The following is a 22,519-nucleotide window of genomic DNA, read 5'->3' as shown; positions in this document are numbered from 1 at the left end:
AAAGGCAAACATGATGGCATGAGAAAGAGAGGTGCCAAGAGAACAGCAGGAGTTTAGCAAGGACTCCTCCTCACCTCTAGGAGGCTGTGGCATGTGTTTTGACTGGAGAGAGTAACAGAGAGATGAACAGCTTGTCTGCTCCCAAGGAGTTCATATGAGACTGCTTCACTTGACTCAACATGCAATATCCCATAAACACTGCCCACTGAGGAACAACAAGATTAAAACTTGGGACCTGACAACATTTACCAGAGTTTGGCAAAAGGGGCAACCACTGTCAACTCACAATTAATCATTTTTTCAGACCAATGCTATTTTATAGTCATCCACAATTGGATAAAAATGCATTAACAAAACCTTAACTAAGGCTGATAGTTCCCTCTTGATACATAATACCATGTTTAACACCCACATTTTTACATTGCCTGGAATATTTCTCTTTCTCCCTACGTTATGTTTTGCCTCAACATGTTATTTGGTTGTTTTCAAGTCCCATGACTAAATGGCAAACTGCTGCTGAATTGCATCATTTTTCATGAGAGAGAAAAAAAGAGTTTGAAATGGTGCCTGCACAGCAGTGTGGTCTGAACAGAGCTGAAATGCCTCAGCCCAGAGCTCCCACAGCTAAGGACAAAGACAGCCAAACTGTTCCAGGTGGTATTCATCCAAGATTAGAGATTACAATCCCCAAATGTTTGTCATGGGCTCCGACAAGGTTTATTCTGTGGTCCGATTTGTCTTTGACTTCTCCACGTTGGCATGTCAACCTAAGCAAGCATCTCCTCACCACGCTGTTTTTTGCCATGTTGACATTCAAGATCTTTGTGCCATGCTGTCTTGCTTGACACTGACATACTCTGATTGCAGGTATGATCCTGAGTACACCTGGGGCTTGCCTCCCCTGAGTTGGTAGCACAACTGTAATAAAAGCTCTGCTCCTAAACTGGCTTCTGTCCTCACATGCCCTCTAGATCAACTTACCTGGCGCTTCTAGGGTGAAGGTATGTAGCCTGTGAGACAGCAGAGGGATGTGAGCTGAAGCTCAAGTCCTGCTGAAGCTTGCATTACCTTGTAGTAACTCCAATAGCTGCTAATCCAACCACTTAGCTAATCCAGACAGTGTGCTGCTAAATCACGGATCTTTCTCTGTCCTAGTGTTGATTCATACATCAGCTCTACAAAGTTCTCCAGACAGAAGTCTCTTTTAGTGCGTGACAGGTTTGTGCATACCTGGCTGTACTTTTCTACTAGCAGGAATGTCTGCAGAATAAATCACTGGACCGTGAGGTGCAGAATATTGTCTATATTAACTTAGTTTGCAGAACAACCTAAACTCAAGTCTGCACCTTGAGATGAAACTATTCAGCTACTGAGACACCTGTAAGTAACACAAAAGACAGGTCTCCTGAGAATCCAGACACAACAATGGGAGGTACTCTCATTCCTACCCAGACAGATCCTGGAGACAGAAAGGTCCAAATGAATGGGGGGTATGTCCGTGTTTGTCCAGTAAAATGCGACTATTCAATTCTTTGGATAGACTTGGCATTTTGAGAACTTATTCACAGCTGCAATTTCTCCTTCCTCAAAATTACTGACAGTGATTGACAATTGCTGAAGGACGATGGAGGAGATGGGTTACATGCTGACAACCAGGAATCCCACTAAGAGAGGAGTTAATGATTGTAACTCTTGGATGATTTACAAAGTAACACATGCAGAAGAAAGGGAAGCTGCCTGCTACAACTGTCAGTCACTATCACAAATGTAATTCCCTGGGGAATTTCTCACCCCACTTTTGTTCAAAGTGAGGCCAGAGCAAGTAAGGAGAAGAGAGGGCTTGCACCTTGGTGACACCAGCTTCTGTTTCCAAAACAGAGAACAACTTTTGCTACATGACTCTCATGAAAATCTTTGCTTGTAAGCAAAGAGAGAGAGCTTGTGGCACACATCCATCTCCCTGGCTCCAGCAGCACAGTAGCCTGCTTTGATGCCCCAGACAACACCTCCTGTTGTGTCCTCATACTCTGCAGAACACCCCCCAGCTGCTCTGTGCCTCCTCATGCCTGAAAGCCAGGAAGATATGGGAGCAAGTGTCTACTTTCTGACCCCCAGCATTTTATGCAGTGGCTGCTATTGTGAGGAAAATTAAGCTCTTTGACACTCATGAGTCTTTCCTCATTCTCCCTTTCCCCTATACCTTCCCCCTCCAGCCTCCCGACTTTGGGTAATGCTGTCTTGTCAAAGAAGGAAGGGCAGAAAGTGGCACCACAGCACCTTCCCCACCCCTACTAGCTGCCTGCAGCGCTGACCAAGAAGCATGAGAGGACGCTGGAAAAGGCAGGGAGAGGAGTGCTGGCTGGGCACTCGTCTGCCTCAACAGCAGCAGCAGCTGAAACAGTCGGAGCAGTGGCACTCCGTTGGGGCAGGTGTCTCGCTTGTCCCACCGCTACTCAGTCCTAAGCTGGGCAAGGAAGAGACCTGCTGCTCTGCCACTGACAGCCCCTGAAAGAGCAGAGCCCGGCACTTCTGAAACACAACCAGGGAGCTCTGGGTGCTTATTTAGTCTAGTGACAGATTTATGATGTGTAAACTATGAGAGCATTTGCCAACATGTTGAAAGGCAGCTGAGAGAGAGACCAGATGGCAAACCTTGGGTATGATGGCCCTGTCTTCCATACAGCTCGTCTATACAGCTGTCTGGAAGGACTTTACGTATTGCAACTTGTGCACCACAAGGCCTAGGACATGAGGTTGCCACCACTTGCAGAAATCTATTCCTTGCAAAGAGTGTCTTAAACTAATTCATAAAACATCTACCTTCTAGCTACAAAGTTGTTAATCCTTCAGACTAACTAGCAGTTGAGAACAGAAAAGCTGGTATTTTTCACAGCCTTTCTAATCTTCAGTGCTATCCTCTGACTTCTCTGTCTTGAAAAAAAAAAAAGTTGCAAACATATTCTGTATTATAAGCTTGAAAAAAAGACTGTTCTTTAATAAACACAGATCAAAATGGGAACTGTCTCCTCTCAGCACAGCATTTTCTTTTTATTTCACAGCTTTTTCATAGCTGCCAAGTTTGAAGTTGTGCCACTCACAGCACCTATACACAGAGCCTGACTGCTTTTATGAGTGGAGTAACAGCACTCAGACATCCACAGCCAGCTGTAGTGTCCCTCTAAACAGCATGCAGAAAGGAAGGACAGGTAATCTACCTATCTACCCAAATCTACCCTATTTTCATTTAAAACTTTAGTCCTATCACCATAGCCCTACATAGAGGGCTCCTCATCTTTCCTGTAGGCCCCCTTTAAGTTCTGGAAAGCTTTTATAAGGTTTCCCTGAAGTCTGCTGTTCTCCAGACTGAACTTCCCAAGGTCTCTCAGCCTCTCTTCACAGCAGAGGTGCTCCAGCCCCCTGATCACCCTTGTGGCCCTCCTCTGGACCCACTCCAACAGCTCTACACGTCTTTATACTGGGGGCTCCAGACCTGAATGCAGCACTGCCCGTGGGATTTCATGAGAGCAGAGGGGGAGAATCATCTCCCTTGACCTGAAAGTTTCCAGGAGGATCTGCTGAAGGATCTTGCCAAGCACAGAGGTGAGAATGACTGAGCTGTAGTTCCCCATGTCTTCTTTTCTTCCCTTTTTAAAAATTGGGGTGGTGTTTCCTCTTTTCCAGGAAGTGTGAACTTCAGACTGCCATGACTTCCCAAATGTGACAGATAGTGTCTTAGAAAGTTCATCTACCAGTACCCTCAGGACCTTTGGATGCATCTCATCAGGACCAATGAACTTGTGCACCTTCAGGTTCCTTAAATGCTCTTGCAGCTGATCTCCTCCTTCATTTTCCCAGCCCTGCCCTTGCCTTCTGCATTTGGGTGATGTGGTTAGAGCACCTGCCGGTAAAGGCTGAAGCAAAAAAGTCATTGAGTAGCTCAGCCTTCTCCATATCCTGGGTAACCATATCTCCTGTTTCCTTCAGGAGGGGACTCACAGTTTTCCTAATCTTCCTTTTATCACTGACATCGTTGTAGGAACCCTTCTTGTTGCCCTTGATTTATTAGACAGTGTCTTTGTATTCCTCTCAGGTTACCTGTCCCTGCTTCCATCCTGTGTTTCTTTTTTTGTGTCTGAGTTTGGCCAGGAGCTCCTTGTTCATCCATGCAGGCATCCTTGCACTTTTGCATGATATCCTCTCTGTATGGATGCATCGCTCTTCAGCTTGGAGGAGGTGAGCCTTGAGTACTAACCAGCTTACTTCACCCCTATGTGTAGATGAACCTATGCAACAATTTCACATGCTTCCACACAACCAGGTTTGGATCCCTGGATAACAAATTGCACTTGGAAACTGATTCACAAAGGTGAAATTGGAAGCTACAATTTGTCAACTTATCCTCGGAAGAAACAGTGTAGATAGAAGTAACAGATACATAGGTAAAGCTCTTGCTTTTGGATTCTATGAGACTATTTGGCTTCTTAGTTCCATCCAGAAAGTCTAACAATCAGGAAATAACTATGAAGGAAAAGGCCCTGCTAGAGACTTAAATGCTGCCTTACTTCTATTAACTGCACCAGAGAGAGAGGGAGAACTCTATAAAGAAATGCCAATCTCCAATTATGCAATGTAGTGAAAGGATTTCCAACTGAAGCATTTCAGTATCAGATACAGCTTTAAATAGCTGAAGGCTAAAACAGTTCCAAACATGACAGAATCTAAATATAAAAGCTAAATCACATAAGAAATAAGACACATCAGCTGTTCGTGCATTTGTCATTTTACTAATTGTGCTTGATGCCTCAAAAAAGAAACAAAAAAACTCTGAGGACAGACCTTAGCAACAAGAACATTGCACAGGAAGATGCAAAAAGGTAGCAGGGGGATGCTGAGCGAACAATGCAGGCAGGCAGAGGAAACTAGAGGTTTTTCAAATGTAAACACACTTTTAATACTTCCTAGCAGAAAGGATGTTATTCTGCTTAACTGATCTTTTTTTTTTAAAAAAAGAAGCCTGTGTCATCCTTTCACATGTCCTCCCTGTCACACAAAGATGATTATGTGCTTAAAAATGACACCTGAACATGTTTTGCAGTCAAAATTTAATTTCTGTAAGTCTCTATATTTTAAAAAAACTCTATCTTCATACTTTTGAAGACACTCACACACGGCTTTAACATGAATTCTGTGCAGTGACTTAACACTGCAAATCATTGCTCACCAGGGCTGTGTCACTCTGCACTACAAACCAGTACATGCATAAAACATGGTTTCAGAGATACATCCGTTGTTAATTCAGTGAACACCTCAGGATTACAGAGATAACAAAGACACTATATTCCTTATCAATTCAAAAAGTCATGGTAATAAGCAGTTCAGTTCCAAACCGTGGGTAAAAAAAACATCACCACCACCAAAAACCACAACATGCATAAGAACACATTAACACCTTGCTGCAAAGATCAATGTAGCTAGAATTTTTGTATTTGTGTCTTTCAGTTTACATGAATTAAAATGAATTTTGTACTTTAACCAACCAGAAAATAGATGCTACACCATGCTCTGCCTACCCATCAATCACAGCAGTTTTTATCCTGTGTGTTTTTTAAATTTATAATTTATGTCACTGCCTCTGCAAGGTAAAGACTAGACAGCAATAAATCACTAAAACTGATTACATTAGATGTGCCATCAAATCTTCAACATACGCTTAAAAATTAAAGTGAAACAAAAAGATGTTTTATATATATTAGCAGTTATTTGTGATTATACATAAAAAGCACTGAAGACAGAGTATGATTTATAAATTGGCAGTATTCCTTACAACTCTGTACGGTGTATATATAATTTTTAATGCTGTAACATTATGCTATGAAGACTTGGATTTTAACCAGGCAATATTATGAATCTAAGAGCAACATCACTCTTCTGAGGATTGACGGGGGAGCAAAGCCCTGAAGGTTAAACGTACTCAATTAGGGCTAATTAGAAGGTTTTGTTCCTTAAACATCGCTGAGAGGAATGCAGAGGAAGAAGAGGGGAGTGAAGGAGTTTTCTTCATTCTGTTCTGTGTCCCCAGCACTGGCTTCCCATCTCTGCCTTTCACTGCATTTGTTCAGACCTGTGTACACCTCACTGCTGGGCTCTCCCCTACAAGAGGGCTCTGAGCCTGGACACTCAGCTTTCTCCTCCAGGTTTTCCTTTTCCTCTTAGGGGCCAATGTGGTCTTCCGTCACATGAAGCAATACATAATAACTGCCCTAAATCCTCCACAGAGTTTGCATGTATTATGAGATATTTTTAAAGTATCAGAAGTGTAATGTGCATTTCTGGCTGGAGACTTAGCAATTCCTTAAGAGAACAGACATCAACTAAGAAACAAGCTCTGTGACATGCACTAGGCTATCAGGAGCCTGTAGGGGTGCAGCCATCATGTGCTTCACATTCCTCGCATGTTGGGAGGAAGGAGACAGAAATGACTGTTCCTAATCCCTACCCCCAGTGGTTGTGATTAACTCATGATCACTCTTCCCCTAGGGTTTTCTTCTTGCTGACATAAACGCTCTTTATTAGGGGGAAAAGGCTATTTCTGTTCAGAGATTGGTTTACACACAGCTGCTTCTACTCCTAAGACGTATAGTTACCGCTAATTAATACAGAGTCATACAATTATTATCAGCGAGACAGAGCTGCCTTAATCCAAGACGTTCTGCTAGAAATATTTACTCAGCACAGCTCTGCAGTGTACACATCCACAATGGAGTTTTAAGTCGCTCGCAACCGTATATGCTCTCAAGTTCTGTCCATCTGTTTGTCTTTTCTGCTTACCAAATTGTAATGCCCATCACAGCAAGTACAGCTCCATTTCGTTCAAGCCTACTCAAAGGCTCTTGTCTGGCCTTTTAAGGAAAATTATAATGCATCTCATTGCTAACAGACAAACATTCAGAGCTCCAACACACCCAAACAGACTTCAAATTCTCTGCTGAAGTGTGACAGCAAGGGAAAAGAAAGGGGAGATGGATACATTAGGGAGGGCTTGGACTGGGATTAAAACTAATTTTACTGACCAACAAGTTTGTGCTAATTCTCTTCTCAGGCTGCCTGGAGCAGACAAAAAACTGTACTAGGGAAAAAATATATTATCAGTTTCTTCTCTGATTGCACAGGGATTGTGAAACATCATGGCGAGGTCTGAGTCCCATGCTTCAAACCAAGACAAGGCTTGCAAACTGACTTCCAAGGAAGGCAACCAAAATTTGAAAACTGTTTAGTCAGATGCTCCAAAGTTGCTGTGTTTGATGCCCAAAAAAAGAAACTGCAAAAAAAAAAAAAAATTGAGCTTTATCAATCACCATCACCTGAATGATCATTTTGTCTCCTTAATTTTTTGGTTAAAAAATTAAAAAAGTTTGGTCAGAGGATGTGTAAACGTAAGATCAATTACAAGATGCCATACTTTACATTGGAAATAACTTATAAGATTTGTTTAAGTTGTATCCTGCACTTAGAGATATTCCAGTATGCTATTCTAATTAAGTAACCCAGATCAATTTCATGTGAGATCCTATTATTCTGGAATAACAACACTCACATATTGAATTAATCAAAAATAGTTATCACATTTTAAAAGTGCCTTTCCCTATTATTTATGGCTGGCTTTCAAACATATAAGTCTGAGTTACTACATTCACATTATCTTAATCAAACCTAACCTACTTAGCATCCTAAATGATTATACTATAACAAGGTCATTTCAAAGTTATCAGAAAATCTGGATGTTCACAAATTCTTATTAAAAACACAAATAGAAAAGTAGGATAACATGATGATTTTTCTAATCAGCTGTAATACATAGTATCTGTTTGCCCTGGGAATTAGATAAAATAAGATCCAATTCCCATGAATACAAAACTGCTATTTCAGGAGCAATAACTGCAGTTCAGTGGCAAGGGGAGAACAAATGCTTAATTTGAGGGTTGTGTTATTTTTGAATCTTTTTTTTTTTTTTTTTGATTGGTGAGTTGCATTTTCCTGGTCAGCACTAACAGAAACCAGCTTATCTTAGCTTTCTTCATGTCTGAAACAGTCATGTCCACGGTGGTAATTTTGTGCCAGCAAGCATCAGACAAGTCTCAAATGGGACACAGTTCATTGACCATGAGCTCACTAGTTTGAGAATCAGCATCAGTTAGATGTTCTAATGATCACAGATATTGCTGGAGCTGAATACCCCCTAGTAATGGCATAACCTCACTAACTGAGGCAGATTTGTTGCTTAACAGAAAACTAAACTCCCTTCAGCTTTTACTTGAAATTTTATGTCCTGCCCAGGAAATTATAAGTAGCAAACTGTGTGATTTATATCAGCCTGTATACATAAAGAAATCTCTAGAAAAATGGAATGCAACATTACAAGACCCATTATTGCAGCTCTCCCTGTTCACTCCCTTTGTAGCTCTTTGCTCTACGCATGTGTGGGGTTCTGAGAGAACAGTAACAGATCCAAACACCCGTGCCCCCATCCCACAAGGCAGGCACAGTGTAGGCATCAAAGGCACAATTAACTTCATTCTACCCTATTGTGGCTGCAAGCGAAGAGACGCTGCTTAGTCTTAGCCTTCCTGGTGGTATTTTTGGCTTTCAAATAAATGAGGTTTGTGCTTGCTGGCTTCTTGACATACACAACTGTGTACATGTGAGAAAGTAAAAACCACACACCTTATTTCCATAGGCCAATATTTGTTCCCCAGAGCACAACGCCTTCAGTTACCATTGTACTTGGAAAGACCACAGTTCAGAGAAACTTATTTTAGGCTTTTGATCACTCCCTCTTTGCAAAGCAAACTCTTAAAGAAGAGCAAGCAAGACCGTTTCATTCATAGTTCTTCCAATCACTGACACAGAACCTCATACTTTCTGAAAAATTTGTCCTATAATGGTAGATGGAACAGGAAAGTTTAAGTTGAAGAATACCGAAGAGTCACTGCATCGAAAATACTACTACCCTGTAATCAGAAGTGTGCAACTCCTCTGGCATTTGAGTGACAGAGCATCTCTCACTCATTTCTGAGTAAATCCCTGAAATTTCAGGATTTTTTGTAATATTGGCAGTTTCTGACATTCTAATATTTTGATGGGCCTTTTAAAACAGAATAGAGATTTTGATTTGCAAGGTCAAACTTCTGTCTGTAGCTAAGAGTCAGATTATTCCAAACTGATAGAGATCTACAACTCAATTACATTTTCCAAAAAAGCTTAGAAATTAAGCAAGTCTAATTAGCAACAGGTGATTCGGCAACAGGTGGTCAGAAACAGTGCAGAAAAACCACATTGGATTCAGCTTATCAAAAAGGTCACAGAGCAGAATAAGAGAAACACAGCACGTTAACACTGATATTCTGGTTCAACAAGATTGAGAAGTACTGAGATAAAACTGCTCAAGATCACTGAAGATGAACATAGCAAAGGTACAGCAGATTTTGACCATTCTGGCTCTATGAGATGTCTCCAGCATGGAACCAGTAACGAGGTGAAGGAAACCTGGCCCGCAGGCTCTGTACCTAATGATTCCCTTCATGCAAAGGGTAACTGTGACAGGAAATCTGCAGGAAGTTAACGCTTCATCTTTCAGTAGCAGCACAAACGTAGAGAACGGTTCAAAGTAAAAATACAGGCACTGTTCCTCTGACTGAAGATTCTTAGAAAATAAGAAATGGGATCTCTGCAAAGAACCAAGACAATCTTATATTTTCACATCTTTAACATGCTGGTAGATAGCAATCAGTGAACACACCTCATATTGAAAATGAGAAAACACTACCAAAATATTAGGTCAGGAATGCACATCTCAGGTCTGCACATCCCCCCTTCCAGTCACCATATCAGATGCTGCAGGAGCTCTCTTTTTGTGCAAATCAATGTTGCTCACAGTCATCAAACAGACCCACAAACTGAACAGCTACCAAATTCTCTCCATAATAACCCCACATAAACAAATACACTAGACTTAAACTGAGGCATCATTACATTTTCCATTATCCCTATATAACCGGCTTCTCTGAAGATAAGAACTGAACTGTGTTCAGTTTTGGGCCCCTCACTACAAGGACATCAAGGTGCTTGAGCGGGTGCAGAGAAGGGCGACAAAGCTGGTGAGGGGCCTGGAGAACAAGTCCTACGAGGAGTGGCTGAGGGAGCTGGGCTTGTTCAGCCTGGAGAAGAGGAGGCTCAGGGGCAACCTTATCGTTCTCTATAGGTACCTCAACGGGAGGCTTGTAGCGAGGTGGGGGGTTGGCCTGTTCTCCCACATGCCTGGTGACAGGACGAGGGGGAATGGGCTTAAGTTTGAGCCAGGGGAGTTTTAGGTTGATGTTAGGAAGAACTTCTTTACCGAAAGGGTTGTTGGACATTGGAAGAGGCTGCCCAGGGAAGTGGTGGAGTCACCATCCCTGGAAGTCTTCAAAAGACGCTTAGATGTAGAGCTTAGGATATGGTTTAGTGGGGACTGTTAGCATTAGGTCAGAGGTTGGATTCGATGATCTTGAGGTCTCTTCCAACCTAGAAATTCTGTGATTCTGTGATTCTGTGATAAATCAGAGCTGGAGCCACTCATGTGCTGCCTTGATCTAGACACCTTTGCCTCATCTTGACTATTATTAGTACTCTGAGAGAAATGCCTGCAGCAGTCCCTCACATCAGCTTCTCCCATGTGCCTAATAGCAGGGGAAAGGAAACGAAGAAACCACGTCCAGTCATTTAAAACTGTAAGAGCAATCTGCACTCCAGTGGATTGACTGGACTGATAAACTGTCCATATACACGTAAATCTCAGTAACAGGTCCACAAGACATGGTACATGAACACCTACTGTAAGATGGGTTTGTGCTGTATAGACCAAAAAAATGATTCCAACCTGTATGAAGGACATATTTTGAAAATCTACCTCTTGAAAGCTCCAATTGGATAGAGGGAAATAATTTAAATATTAAGAAGGTGAAACAGAACTCTAATAAAGGGAAATACATCACTATTGAACTAACCAACTTGTACCTATGAAAGCCCTTATTCAATCTGAATTTACAAGCACAGCACCGCAATAATTTTACACTACATACACTTGATTCACATGGTCAGCCTGTGACTAAGAACACTAACTCATCACAGAATTGTTTTCTTCCACAATTAAGGGACCTTTCTTCTGAGATAAAAGGTAGCTGCTTCTTGTATTTTTTTATTACTTAACTTTATCTTAGTAAATATAATGTCACTCTAAGAATGACACCCCTGAAAATTCATGGCTTTTAGCCAAAGAGTAGCTGCAAGGCCAATGATGTTGCAAGCTCTCCCAGAAACCACTTTCTCCTTTTCCTTCTCCCCACCAGGCGTGTGACCCAGCCCTGACCTGGAGGATGAGAGGCAAGTTAGTTCTCTGTAGGTCTCTCATTCTTCAACTCCTACACTAAGACTGCTAGCAAGGGGGCCAGTTAGTGCCAATTGCAGTAGTCATTTCTGCAATGCCACCTGTCCATTGGGAACTTGTCTGAGACAACCAAACAGGTTTCAAACAAGCCTCCAAACAGCTGTCAGATGATAAAGAACTTTGATCATTACTGACCTGAAAACACTCAAACTAGAGACCTAGTGATGAAAGATGTCTCCTGTTTCCAGTCCCCACAGCCGTAGAGTTCCTCAGAATACTGATACAATTCTGTTTGAACACAGCTTTTCAGGAAGTGGTTAAAACAGCACTCAAGTCTTAACAAACATCAGAAGAGATCTGAAGTCAAAAGACATTAGCTAGACAGTAAGTCACCCTGTCTGGTCTACTCACACCATTACAACTTTAACAGCCTGGCAGCATCAGTCAGCTTTTTGACTGTACCCACAAAAAGCCATGTTCTGCAAAGAGCATCCAGCTTTTGGAAGTACGTGCCAGGCAGGTAGAAGTGACAGCAAAATCCATGGCTAAAAAGTTGCAAAAATCACTCCAACAGTAAAACAACGAGCTAGAGAAATTCTTTTGTTGGTTTTACCTTAAGCAGAAGTGGATACTTGCAAATTCGCTGAATCGGCGTCAGCAGATAACCCTCCAGTGGAATGTCTGTTGTCTTTCTGCCTCCCAAAAGCATGCAACTCTATAATCAAAAAAAGGAAACAAATGTTAACCCAGACACAACACTTTCACATGCTCTTTGACATGATTTTCTGTTTCTATAATACATACATACTATGGTCACAAAGAACTTTGCCATCCTAAGATAAAGGAAATGAGACTTCATTCACCACTGAAATATGGCCATCAAGTTAAGCCTGATTCTCTGCGAATCAGCAAAATAAATATCTCTGTGGGTAACAGTGGCTGTATAGAAAGGTCTCTTCTCAAAGGAATACTAAACAGCTGGTGACTCAGAAAAAAAGTGTCATAATACCATGACAATCAGCAAAACCTAGATGCACCATTACCTAAAGGAATCCAACCTACCCCCACAATCAACACGGCCATTTGTCTTCATGCACTATGCAAAGTTTGCACTATTGGTCCAGAAAACTCAAAGGCTAAAATAAAACATACTAAGTAGGAGTCATGTAGTTAACTCTTGGCCAGTCTCTGCATCTGAAGGAAATCAAATATAGCTCTGAAATAAGTGAGTCATCTGCATCACATCCACCAGTTCTCTGGCAAAACATTATGTCTAAACCCAGCTGGACAACAGCATGGGCTAAACACTGCAATGTAGCTCTGAACCAGCCACAGCGCATGATGCCTGCTTGCCCATCAAAGAAGTTACAGGACTTGCGGGCAAAGCCGCTACATGGAAAGGAGAACGCTGATGCAACAGACGATTAAATTTAACGGAAACCCAGATTTCAGTAATTCTACTGCTCAAAAAAAAAAAATCACCTGTTTCAACATTAACTATTCTTGTAGCCCTGTGCTTTCCAGACAAAGGTGAAGGGCATTTCTGTACCCAGGACAGTGACTACTCTTCCGCATTGCTTGAATATAGCAAGAAAGGTGACAATATAAAACCTTAAGAAATATTGGACCAATACACAAAAGAACAGAAATCCAAACAGCTTTTAGGTTAAGAAACAGATGCAGCAACCGATCAACCCTCGCAATACTCATATAAGTTCTCACACCTTTGGGGGGGCATTCTGGGGAAATCATTTCACAGACAAATTTGTGCACACTACAAGAGATGTTTAATTTCTTAGTAGATTATGGAAATTCTCAGGGCTGCCGTGGAAGGGGAATTTAAGAACTGAGTATGGCATAGGAGAACCTACAGTCCCTCACCTGTCTTTATTTCTTCACAATAATCCGTAATCTCTGTGATAAACAATCACAGACCTATTGTAAGCTTTTTATGCATTTCCCTGAAGATGCTGGTATTGCATGCTGCCAGAGGTAGGCAGTTGACTCAGATTTCAAATCCATCTGAGAGAACCTAATCCTACATTTCTATGTTTGGCCATGAATCTGGACAACTTTGCTCCAAAATCATCCCAGTTGCAAACCTGCCCTGTCAACAGAAGCTGAAGTTTAAATCAATTTCAGCCAAGATGTGCTTGCTTTGGGGCATCACTGATGACATTTTCCCCTGTGAAATGTGTGCTATGGCTCAGACACACTCTAATATAGTGGGTTTTTGGCTGTAGTTCAATAATTCTCTTCTTCAAGAAGTGTTCAAAGACATGCTACATAAATCTCATTACTCCTAAGTGGTACTTTTACAGACAGTTGTCTGTAAAATAACCCTTCCCCAGGGCTATTCTAGATCTGTGGCGTTGGCTACCAGCTCACAATGCTCCCTGTCCAATTTTCCAAGTCTCGGGTGATTCAGTCCTTCCCGTCTCTCCTTTCAGCCCTCCCTCTAGCTTTGGGCTCAAAACTGCCCTTTAACACTTACTGATTTTTCAAACACATTCCCACATTCTGCATTTCAGCAGCTACGAGGGGGCAATCGGGCCAAATCCATACTCACAAGCAAAGCTTTGTATTTTAATGCAGCTTTCTCTGCATGGTGGCATTATAGCATCGACTTTCGGAGGGAGTGGATAGGAGACTGAAGGCCTGGAAGAAATTACAACAGCCACAACAAAGAAAATACTTCTGCATAACCTCTCCTCCCATAGTTACTGTTATTTTAAAATTCTCTTGGATTCAGGTGCTGCTGCAAGCCACAGCAGACAGTGTGACATCTTTAATGTGCTTCATAATTAGTTTGCCAGCTGCTGCCAGCAACAGAGACAGGAGGTTTTCGCCAATCCAGTGGAAATGCAGAGAACACTCTGGATGCTGGGAAGGATGGTGTTTATATTCACCTTCACTGCTCCTCTTTCTCGTTATTTTTCCTCAACAGAAGCATCCAGAGGAGTCCATGGACAGGAATGGCTCATTGAAGACTCAAACTAATGGTTTAATGGTGTTCATTAAACTCGATGTGATAAAGAGATTCCAAAATACCCAATAGCAATCATGTTCCTGCCCCTCCCTCCAAGGCCTATATTTTGTGGTCTAATATAATGTTCTGCTTGTGACAGGCATTTATGCAGAAGTTTTCTTCTGCTGTACTGTATTAGGAAAGAGAAAGCTTTCAGCAGAAAGGAAAAAAACAAGAGCAGAAAGAAGAGCAGACAGGGTCCATTGCAAAGATAGCCTTTATCTTCACAGCATTCACTAAGACAGTAAACTAGCATGCTGAATTGGTCCCTCATCTACACACCATCCCCATTCAAATGCCTTCCATCCATGGGTAGGAAAACGAGACATCTAAATCAAGGAGACTTGGGGTGGATGTTGGGAAGAGAATAAGGAAAGAATAAAAAAAAAAAAAAAAGAAATAAGAAACCTCAGTGTCGTGGTTTAACCTGGTCGGCAGCTAAACACCACACAGCCTCCCCCCTCCCTCTCTGGGACGGGGGAGAGAAATGGAAAGTGAAGCCCATGAGTTGAGATAAAGACAGTTTAATAAGACAGGAAAATACTAATATTATATAAATATATAAAATAATAATACCGAGCTACTAGGAAGAAAATTAACTCTGTTCTAACTGAAACCAGGACACTCAGACAGAAGGCGCTGTCTGGAGGTCGTTTCTCCTCCCAGCCCAGCCTCCAAAGAAGGCTGTAGGCCACACTCCCTTCCCAACACAGATACTAACACATCATGGGTTGGATGAGGAATTGGGTCATTTTTGAAACAAGCAGCAATGACACACCAGAAGAATCATCCAGCCTACGTGTCTTGCCACAACTGAGCTCCCAGGGAAAACAGTGTCAGAAGTGGGCCACATGTTTCTGGTAGGTCTGCAGATGGCAAATTGGTCAGAGAATTGAGAAGGGAACCAGATCCTCTGGGAGCTAGTCACAGCCCCACTGATGACTTATTGCATTAGTCCTTTCACAATCTTTACTCAACTTTTCCTGTTGATTCTTTTAAAAAAACATTCCCTGTTTCTAATGGAATTACTCATACCCTAGCTGTGCTTAGTTCTGTACTTGAACTTACCAATGATTTCAATACCCAACCTTCTTGAGTGCTTCATAGCTGGAATGAATAATGTCTGCAAAATGCTTCGCATTCCTGGGATACTAAGGGGGTATTATGAGTACAGTACAAAATCAGATCAGTAAGTCAAGAGTGCTAGAGAAGGTGCTTACCAAGAGGAATGCTCTCACTGTTGGGATCTTGTTCAATTCCATTAGCAGTCTGAGTGCTTTCTCATGGTTGCTACAGTACTCCTCGTACACAAAGAATTTGTCTTTCTGCAAGGAAAAGCATATTAAGTTATTGACTTGGATAAAACTGAAGTGACAATATTGTCTCAGTCTGATACCAAATTCTTTACAAAGGAGGGTGCACACAAGTGGCGTTAGAGTTGCATTTTACATGAAGTGAATACTTCCCAAATGTGAATAATGTATAGAGGTGTTCCACTAATTCTAAACTTACTCTTGTAAATTAGCATCAGCTTATGAGCACAGATCTCTCCAACACTTTTCCTTTTAATGCATCACTGAAATAATATATCCTTTGCTGAAAGGATGGATTTTGCTATCTCAGGGACACTCATGTATGTGTTAAGATATTCCAGTAGAGTAGACAGGAGCAAAGTAAAGGCAGGAGCAAGGGGGACGTTAACAGGACTGACATTTTGGAGCTGTGCTGATTACTGCTGCAGGAAGAGGAAACAGAGAAGGCTGGGAAGAACCAAGGACTGGAACATGTCAGAGGGGAACTATGGCACATAGAGCAACCAGCTGGAAATCCCCTGCCTTGCAGGGCGGAGGGGGAAAACACCAGTGAATTGACAAATTCACTTTGTGTTCTGAAACACAAAGTGATGCAACAGCTGCCCACAACAGCTCTTCCGAATTGAAGCATTTCATTGAACATATACAAAATATCCAACAGACCATGGAAATGAAAGAAGAAAGGTAGCTTTACGACTAGATTGAGTTACTTAGAGTGGACCATGTCATACCCACCACCACCTGTAGTGGATTGAAATCCCTTGTCAAGAACCAAGGGAAAACTGGCAGCGCTCAGTTCTGCTTTACTGATCTTCAGAGCCAAAGACAGTCCATCTTCTTACAGTGAACATTACCAGAGTCCACAGCAAACATCTGCAAACACTATGACGTGATTCACAAAAGAAGCAGTAACAACTATTTCCATGCCTTAGTGGACCACGCAAGGAGGTGAATCAATCCTTTCAAGGCTGCTGGGAAGGACTGAACTTTTAGCAGCTATGCTAGAGAGCAGCATTGCATTCACTGTAATAAAAGGAGGTCAAGAGGCTGCATTAGGCTTCAGTCAGGTTAAATGGTTCAGAAGCCAAAAGCACCCAATATTTATTGGGTCATTCTCATAACAGTAGCTTCTCTCCTGGTTCAGCTAAGCCACAGTGAAGTACCATGCAGAGGTACACAGAAAAGCTACTTTGCACATTAAAAGCAATTTAGCTGGGTTAGGGATAATGCACAGAGCCAGCATCTCGTGGCATCATGGCATGTTTACAATGCCCTGCAGAGTTTGTTGTGGTGTTCACATCAACTTCCAATTTAGCATCCTGGCATGAAAATATTCTTCCTGAATTAACTAATCTCTCCAGAACTTGGAAGGGAATTTTCTGAGCTTTGATAGGCCTCCTAGCACTCTTCAGGAGATGTGGAGCACCCTGTGCTAGCTCGTGATGAGACACCTGCAGTCTGGCTACCTCTAAGAGAGCTTATAGTGATCTAACCAAAAACTACTGCCAACTGAAGGAGTTAAGTAACACAGAGCCCTGGAACACAGCTGCACTCATCGGGCATTCCCTTCACTATTGTCACAAGGAACAGAAATTGTGTTTATATTAGTTTAGGAGAAGCATTTGACATTCTGGTCAGATGCTCAATGGTTAGACATACATGCTCAGGGACTGAAAAGCATATTTAAATTTATTTGTTTTAACTAACAATGTGGTGACTTTTTTTTTTCCCCTCCTCATGCCTCCAAAGGAAGAACTGACAATAAAAAGATGCATTTCCAAACATGGCAACAATGGTACAAAGCAAATAAAACAACAGCCACAAAGTGCAGTGCAAAGAGCTGGAACACAGTTGTTCAAGACATCCTTCATCTACAGCTGTTCGTATTACTCTAATACTGAGAAGCTAGAAAGAAACAAAGACTTCTGACCACCAGATGCAGGAAAAGGCAGGATTGAATCCATAGCACAATAGAAAAGAGGTAACTGACAGACCCAGAATTGTTTTTATCCTTAAAATGGAGAGTTGTGGAGAGAGAACAGATTTATGAGTTTCCCCTACATTTCCTCCCCTCCCCTCAGCTCCCTGGATGCACACAAGCAGCATGCATGAAACTAAAAATAGCAACCATTAACACAGCAGCATCCAGTGCATCAATGCACGCAAAATGTCATTGCTCAGGTTTCTGACTGCAGCTCCAAATGTCTGGAGTTTTGAGAGGTTATATTTAGATCATGACAAAATCCCTTTGCTGAACTCAAGACAGTACAATAATTATACACACACCAGAGTGCTTTCATCAAGTCTTTCCCATCTGTCCCTCATGCATGAGACCCACAAATATGACAACTATGTTTTAAATTACTCAGTGTCTGAAGTGTTTAATTTCCTCTCTGGGTGACATTCAGTCCTGGACTCTCCCATCCCCTGGTGAGGAAATTATCAGTTACATAATTACAGATGTTAGCCCAGGAATTCGGAACCTACAGTTACTCTATATTAAAGTGCAATTATGGTCAGAGAAGTGACCACACAAAAATGGCACCTTCTTATTCAGCAAATCTGCTGAATACATGGCTAGACCTTCTGGCTTTGGTGACAAAAATAAGTCTATACCCTTCTTAGTTTGGTTAAATATTTAAACCAATAGTTTATTTTTCATATATGTTATTTTGGGTCTGGTAGAACAGCCACAAATTAGTGCAAATTTGAAAACAGTTTGGGCTAGAAAATTTATGGAAGACATTTGGTAAACTGTAATCATGTTATTTGGATGTATTTTTAATGAGGCATGACATTTTCTTCTTTCAAAGCAAGCTGAAATCAGTTTTGTCAACATGAAAACCCTAAACAAAAGAGATTTCATTCTGAACAGAACAAAATCCCTGATGACTTAAACAGTAAAACTGATCACTCATGCAGCATTGCTCCTAAAAATGAGATGAAAACATTTCACTTGAACAAGCTTATTTTATAGCTACGAGGTTACTGAAGCTCTACCAGTATGACAGCAACATAAATCAAGCACCAGTCAATCCTTTGCCCTTCTGCTCTGCAGTCTTATATTTTCATCACCAGTACAAGAAAGCCAATATTGACAAGGTGTGATTATTCAAAGTTCAGTGTATACATTCTCCTTGATGTTAAAGATCTGTTCTACGTCATATATCTTTTCAGTCAGCAGATTTTATTTTGAATTAGCATCTAAGTGAGTTTGGTATGACAATAACAGAAAGTAAAGAACAACAACTCTTTATGAAATTCTAGTACCTAGCATCAGACAACAGACTTTTCATCATCTTCTGATCAAACAGAATACACCAGGGCAAACAAAGTCTGTCTTCCAGAACAAAACAGCTTTTCACAGCTGAGTAACAGAGCAAGCATATTTCATCACTTGTTAAAATACTTCCAAAAGTCAATATGCATTAGTTGCAGTGAAACATTATAGCTCTTCTGGAGCCATTGGAATATTGGCTTGTTTCAGGTATTACCCAAGATCAGAATCCTTCCAAGCTGGAGATCGGGGAGGATGTCCTAGCATTAATATAAATGGATCAATCATGATCCTAGAGGCTTATTATGACTAAAAGCGGTGTCCTGTTTTTCAGCATGGCTGGACTGTTGTTGAGCTAGGCTATTCTAGGCCAAGGTAAACCATTAAAATAGTCAAGTCTATGGACATTAGAAGAAATTTAGGATACATAGATCTCATCAACAGGACCTAAACACTATTCTGGTGAATCTCCCCATGGGGAATCTGGAAGCGTCTGTCAGAGGTCTGTAATACAAGGAAACTAGAGAAGAAATGCCCTCTGAGAAACTCTGTGTCTGAAAAAAAAACTGTGCTTCAAACATTCTCAAACTCTTCTCTAAATTTATGAGCACTTTTAACATGGAGCTTCTGGAGAAAAGTACCTATGCTAACATCTGGCTGCTGACAAGGACGGGGTTTATAATCTAAACTAAGAATGACCTCGCCAGGTGATCATGACAGAAGATACACTGATATGTTCAAGATTCACAGGCCTTATGTCATTTCCTTGCTGCAGACTCCCCGAGGATACACTGTGATTTGATGATAATGGGAAAAAATAGCACCAAGGGCATTTTTTTAGCACTTCTTTTTTAAAAGCACATTACAAACACGAGAACCTTAGGCAAAACGAAAAAAAAAAAAGAAAGTAAATAAGTATCACCCATATTTTCCTTGGGTACACAGGCTAATGACATGCTCTGTCTCTCTCAAAAACAAAACAAAACAACACATTCTTCAGCCACATTGCAGGAGTGCATCCCTAGAAGAGAACGGCTGGCTTTTTCTTCAGGAAACCTTAAGTGTACTGCAAGGGCTTCTTGGAGTGGCAAAATACTGTACACAATTTCAACAAAACCGGTTTCAGCATCATGGAAATGCCTTCAGGAATGACTGTTTCTGAGGCGAAGTTTTGAGGATTTTGTTTGTTCGGTTTTTTGTTTGTTTGTTTTCTGCGAATGCTTCTGCTTTACCAGAACAACCCCAATAAGGGAAATGGAGCTCTGGAAACCTGATCAGAGAGGAAATCAAGACTCACTCTGAACCACAATTGCTGCTGGCATCTCCTGCTGGCAACTCACTATGGAAGCCTGCACTGTGAGAGGGGACAAATCCTACATCCCTCAATCCCACAAACCTGCAGCGAGGTGATTATAAAACCTAGGCACCATCTGTACACAAGGACAGATCATTTCCTCCTCTCTTGGTAACCTGCTGTTGACTATTCCCTGCTCAGTCCTGAGGTGCCACAAAGCTTCTAATGTTATTCCTACACTTCCTTAGGTTCATTATGGATGAGACCAGCTTCTTCCATATATTCTGAATTAAAAGATGTTTGACTTCCACCTGCATAAGCTACAGGTCTTCTTCCCTAGGGGACTGTGAAATAGTTGATGTACACATTATTTGCAATGCACTCCGCAGACTACAATGTAAACTGATCTCAGTCAAATAGCCACTAGTCTATTTGGAGGACAAATTCTTACCAGAACTCATGTCTATACATTATAGTTTCATAATTCCTGCTTTGTTGCATGTTTGAGAAATAATAAACATCCAATTACATAATTATTAAATCCCACAGGAATAAAGTTACAAAATGCTATGTTCACATACAAGAAGACATTGCCAATGACTACATGTACCAGACTTGAATTCAGTCAAACTACATGATATTAACATTTCTGGCTAGTCAGTGCCACCCTGAAACACAGTAAACAATTTGACAGCATCCCTCCAGACACCCTTGCTAATGAGTAATAATGTCCTGTACAAGATGTCCTGAGCATGTCTTCCTGGCAGCCAATGATTCTAGTGAGTATTCAAGTCTTTAACCGAGTACCTCAGTATGTTCTTCAGCAGCTGACAGTCACTCCTTACAGATGATACAGTTTTGGGGCACTGTTTCAATATAACACATTCTGCTATTATTTTAATTGTTACAACATAAATAAAACTTATAATTGGTAAAGCTCTATAAGTCAAGAATGCCTGCATCACCACCGACCACTCAAGCTCAATGAATTATGAAAGCATTAATTATAATTATGAAAGTGTAATAGAACATATTTTGATGGGAAGTTGGCCTGTGGCTTAATGCAGTTAATAAGAATTTGAAGAAATGGCTATTATGTATATACTTTCTAATTTTTCAGACATCTCAGGAGGGCAGCTGCATGCAAAAAAAATCCATAGCTTTGAATTATTATACTTGTAAATCAGTAAATCAGCATTTAAATGAGTCCAGCTTGTGACTAGGTGTATACAATAATGGATCTTGCATACTCAATTAGTGCACACTCTATGTTCTTATTAGTTTGCAATAATAAGAAGCAAATTATAATGAGAGGAGCAGTGGTTCTCTGACTTCCATGATTCTCTCATTTCCAATTCCATAGTTCCATGGTCCCTATTTATAGGTCTGTGCTTTCCAGGTCACCTAGCAGTACCAATCTGACTGGTGCACATAATTGCATTATGAATGTATTAAGAGAACAAATAATAAAACAATCAGGCATAAAGTCAGATGACACAGAAGTAACCTGCCAAAATGTTTTGAACAACCTGGAACTGTCAGAGTGTACCACAACTACTTTGCATTTTGTGACTGTGGCATTCTTAAGCTATTGTTGAGTCTAAAAGCCAAATTTTCTGTAAATCAGTAATTTATTAATAAGTAATTTATATTTATTATACATAATAATAATAATAATAATAATAATAATAATAATAATAATAATAATAATAGTATTAATATTAAGTAATTCATTCCATAGTGAAAGGTAGTATATGGTAACTCGTACTATATTTCAGCAAGTGCAAGATAATCTCATGTTACCTTTAATTTACTGAATGATACATGTATGCACAGACACTAACTACTGTAGATGAGGTACAGTCTTTTGTTTTCAATTTTTGTCTTCATGGGTTTCCAATGTTATTTAGGTACAAAAAATATTCATTTACTTGACATTGTGCTGCTTTCCTGAAATATTTGGAACCAAAGTAGATAAATTCTCAGCAATAAGTGTGATCAGCTGTGTGAGGGGGAGAAAAAAGGAAAAAAATATTCAATGGGAAAAGAAAGAGTTTCTAAAAATACCTCATTGTTTAGCTGAGTTTGATGTGGCTTCCATTGTTCTAACCTCATTCACAAGTTTTTTCCCACCCTAACTTCAACTTTCATACAAGACACACATTGTCACAGTATTGCTACAAGC

General features: G+C 40.8%; 1 protein-coding gene across 3 annotated transcripts in view; it reads right to left on the bottom strand.

The window, feature by feature from the left end:
- Positions 1–22,519, bottom strand: part of PREX1 (phosphatidylinositol-3,4,5-trisphosphate dependent Rac exchange factor 1) — a 178,727-nt gene that overhangs the window by 82,569 nt on the left and 73,639 nt on the right. For all 3 annotated transcript variants that reach the window (XM_032198116.1, XM_032198117.1, XM_032198118.1), the window contains exons 4-5: positions 15,671–15,775; positions 12,036–12,137 (exon numbers count right to left, since the gene is read on the bottom strand). In XM_032198116.1, the coding sequence (XP_032054007.1) occupies positions 12,036–12,137; positions 15,671–15,775 (207 nt within the window). The remainder of the gene's footprint in view (positions 1–12,035; positions 12,138–15,670; positions 15,776–22,519) is intronic.

Source organism: Aythya fuligula, chromosome 16, assembly GCF_009819795.1.
Source record: "Aythya fuligula isolate bAytFul2 chromosome 16, bAytFul2.pri, whole genome shotgun sequence".
NCBI lineage: Eukaryota > Metazoa > Chordata > Aves > Anseriformes > Anatidae > Aythya > Aythya fuligula.
This window is presented reverse-complemented; position numbering and strand designations above follow the sequence as displayed.